A 4,335-nucleotide genomic window follows, 5' to 3' on the forward strand; every position below is an offset into this window, starting at 1 on the left:
TCGTTGTTTTTTAATATAAAAAAAAAAATCACTTTTCAGACAAAAATGACTTAATACGATCATCGTTATGGTCGTCCAATTAATTTTTTTTTTGTCAAGTAACCTAATAGATAAAATTTCACTTTTTAAAGTGAAATAATCGGAACACCGAGATTCAAACCTCAATCTCTAAATTTTATATACAATATCCTAACCAAGTAAGTTATACCATCGGGACATCCAATCCAATTAATACTCAACTTCGTACACGTCGGCAATCAATAATATTCAAAACTGTTCTGCGGTTATTTTTTTTCTCTAACAAAAACATAAGAGGCTCAAAACGACTTCAAAGTCAAGTGTGAAGAAACTTTTTTTTTTGACATACGAAGAAACATATGTTAACATCACAGTTACTTACGTTGTAGTAGTTGGCTGCTTTTAATATATCTAGATGATTGAAGTTTTTTTTTTTTAAAAAAAACAAAGATTGTATTAATAAGGAGTATCAGATGTACTCAATCCTTACAAAATCAAATATAGAGAAATCCTCATATACTTTGAAAACAATAGAGATGATTAATACACCAATTATAGTACAAATAATCCACTTTGCGCGACCTGCTCTACAATTAAATCAAAGTCACAAAATGAATTTAATAAAATCAACCGACGCTGAGTAGTCCGCCTTCTCTCATCTAAATAAGATATTATTCTGCATGCACCGTATACACCAAGTTGTGGCCAACCAAATCAAGAAAATTTTTTTTCCTACCCCAACAATCTTCACTTTACCCCAACATTTTTTTAAAATACCCAATATACCCTTATTAAAAATTAATATATTTTAAAAAAACAATTTTTGTCGTATTATACTGTTCCGGTAGAATTTTCATCCTCACGAAAAACTGTTCCGGTAAGCAATTATCCATACCGGTAAGTTAACTTTACCGGTACACTTTTTTAACAGTGTTCCGGTATGTTAATTTTACCGGTACACTTTTTATAACGTTTCCGGTATGTTTATTTTACCGGTACACTTTTTAAAAAGTGTTCCGGTACGTTAATGTTACCGGCACACTTTTTAAAAAGTGTACCGGTATGTTAATTATATTTCGTTTATCATTATACATACCGGTACACTTTTTTAGAGTGTTCCGGTAGTCAAAGTGTTCCGGTATGTAATAAGTGTACCGGTATGTTATTCTTAATTTTTTAATTTTAATTTATTTTTTTATTTTTAAACAGATATGGCTTATCTCGGCGATACAAGTCAAATGTTGGTAGATACTACGGATGTTTTTACAACTCATCAAAAATTTGCTACCCCAGATGATGTTGTCAAATGGGCTCGAGATGTTGGAGATGCCAATAAAGTCGGTATTATCATTACTCGGTCGGATAAAAAGAACGGAATAAGAGGAAGAAATGACAAGTTGATTTTGGGTTGTGACAAAGGTGGAAAGTATGACTTTTCAGAAAGTTCCACGACATCTGCATCGAAAAAGTGTAACTGTCCATTTAAAATTAGAGCTGCACCTTCAACAGATGGTTCAGGATGGAAAGTTCAGGTTATTCATGGAGTTCACAACCACGGGCTACCTGACCAATATCATGGTCATCCTCGCAAGGCACGTTTAACCGCTGATGAAAACAAACGTGTTCAAGATTTGACAAAGCGTAAAGTAGCACCAAGACACATTGTTTTAGATTTGAAAGATCAAAATCCAGAGTCTGTTGTTGATGCCACACTTGTATATAGGAAAAGACACATGATGCAAATACAGGAAAGAGGCTCCAGAACAGAGCTGCAACACTTGTTGCAGTTGTTAGATGATGCAAAATATGTCAGCTGGAATAGAAGAAAAGATGATGGCTCCGATGTTTTGAGTGATATTTTTTGGGCGCATCCAGATTCAATCAAGTTGTTGAACTTGTTTCCCATTGTTTTGGTTATGGACTGCATGAAGGTGTGAAAACACAAGAAGGGGGGGTTGAATTGTGTTTTAGTCAAGTTTAAAACTTTTTCAAGTTCTTAACTTAACTACAACAGCAGCGGATAAATAACACAATAAAACAAGTTAAGAGAGAGAGAGAGAGAGAGAGATCACACAAGCAATTTATACTGGTTCCTCTCACAAAACGAGAGTAGTCCAGTCCCCTTGCACTTCCAAGGGATTTCACTATAATCACACAAGATTACACCTGCTCAAGCACACAAGCAAGAGACTTCTCAATAATGCTCAAGCACACAAGCTTAAGACTTCACACTTAAGCACACAAGCTTAAGTTTCCTCAAGTAATAGAAAAGTATATGAAGATATACAAATGCTCTTAGAAGAACCTAAAGATAGCAAATACAAAGAGTACAGAGTATTTGACTAAAGTACAAAAACACTTGATAAGAGGTTCAGAGCTTGTATAAACAGAATTCAGAGTTTGTTCAGCGCACGTTCAATCCTTAATAATTGTTATCTTTAATGCAGCTGATCCTTCTAGTATATATACCACCAGAAAAGAGTCGTTGCAAAAAGAGCCGTTGGAGTTGATAATCTTTTGTCTTCAAGCAGTCTGTCTTGATGCAGTTTGTTTGTATCTAAACTGAGTAAGGGTTTCAGATACTTTGACTACTGCAGAGTAGACTTTCCTTATTCAGCTAACAAGTCTGAAGACCCACGTTCTCAAGTGAGGACAGACAAAACGAGAGTAGCTGACTGATCAGGCTTGAAAGGTCCTTTTCTTCATTGGTAGAAGAGTTGACTTGCAAAGGGAATCTTTACAGCTTTCAAAAAGATCTTCAGATGTTGATGAAGCTTTAGTCACTCAAGAAGTTCTGAAGACTTCATCATCTGAAGGTTGTAACTTCTGAAGTCCAACATCTTCTGAGCGCTTGTGAACTTCTGAATTCACATCCTCTGAGCTTCACTCAGAGCTTATCTGATGCTTATATCTGCGCACTTAAAATAAATTTTTAGTCCTTCCAATTGTTTATTAATACTTTGTTATCATCAAAACCTTTATAGATTTAGGGGCAAACATTTTTTAAATCAATTTTGTTCCAACAATCTCCCCCTTTTTGATGATGACAAACATAAGTATTAATTGACAATTGTTGTTAAATTAACTTATCATGTTTCTCTTAGGTTTATGAGGTTTGCAAGCTCCCCCTAAGATTGATACTCCTTAAAGCCAAAGCTTTAAGTTTTATCCATGATATTTTAATTTAGTATAAGATTAAGATAATTTGAAATAAAACAAATTTCATATCTTTCTTCAGAGTGAGAGGTTTGCAAGCTCTCCCCCTAAGTCTCATAAGGCTAAGTTAAAATTGCACTTTTAACTTATCCTTACTTATGAAATTTATTTCAGTTTCAACTAACTTAGTCTCCGCATTGAAATACGTAAAACAACTTAAAAGTGACAACTTATAACTTAACGGATAAAAGCGAGATAAAAGTGTGGTTTCAGTTTTGGAAACTTATCACTTATCAATTAATGCGTAACTACTCCCCCTTTTGTCATTATCAAAAAGTAAAAAAAAAATTTATATAACCAAGACAGTCAAAGAAGAAGAGTGGTTGTTACAAAGGTGAATTAATTTCAAAAACAAAAAAAAACAACGCGCTCAAAGGTTTATAAAAGGTGAACGAGTTAACATGCCTTCTTCACGTAAAAACAAGAATAAACGAGTAAAACAAGAGAGATTAGGAAGAATGAGAAGGTTTAGTTCACGCATTGCAGAGTTTCGGAGAAAGAAAGAAGACGAACAACGCGAAAAAGATGAGAAAGATAAAGAAGACAACAAGAAACCACAAGATGCTGAGATAATAATCATCTCATCAGATTCTGAAGCTGAAGAGAATGAAGATGATGCTGACTATGTTGAGTTCTTGGCTGGCGATGTTCCAGAAGAAGAACAAGAAGAAGAAGAGCAAAACCCAGATCCCATAGAAATTTCATCAGATGATGCTGAGGAGAAATCTGAGATTTCTTCTGAGTATTATCCATCTGATTAGGATTAGGTTGTCTTTTTCTTTTTCTTTTTACCAATGTACTCAACATTGTTAGATCATTAATAAAAATTTTCGTTTTAAAAACATCTTGTGTTCTTATGTTCTTATTTATATATAAAAAAAAAATTAGCACACACACAAAAATATAACAAACCACATAACTAAGTGAAAATCCAAAATAAGACTTTGTTCAGACAAACTAAGGAAAATATAAATATCAAGTTCAGAAAATAACAGGAAAACAAAACAACTTAAAAACTACAGTGCATAGAATCCTAGGGTTTCTTAAGGAAGGCTAAGAGTTGGTCGAATTTGTCATTTAACGATCCCACATTGGAAACTA

At 33.7% G+C, this 4,335-nt stretch overlaps 1 protein-coding gene across 1 annotated transcript; it reads left to right on the forward strand.

Moving 5' to 3' along the window:
- Positions 1 to 1,229: 1,229 nt before the first annotated feature.
- On the forward strand, positions 1,230 to 1,955 carry LOC123895973. The gene has a single exon (XM_045946436.1). It carries the CDS (start codon positions 1,230 to 1,232, stop codon positions 1,953 to 1,955), a length of 726 nt encoding a protein of 241 aa, XP_045802392.1.
- Positions 1,956 to 4,335: the final 2,380 nt, after the last annotated feature.

The sequence above is a fragment of the Trifolium pratense genome, linkage group LG7 (genome assembly GCF_020283565.1).
Source record: "Trifolium pratense cultivar HEN17-A07 linkage group LG7, ARS_RC_1.1, whole genome shotgun sequence".
NCBI classification, from domain to species: Eukaryota; Viridiplantae; Streptophyta; class Magnoliopsida; order Fabales; family Fabaceae; genus Trifolium; species Trifolium pratense.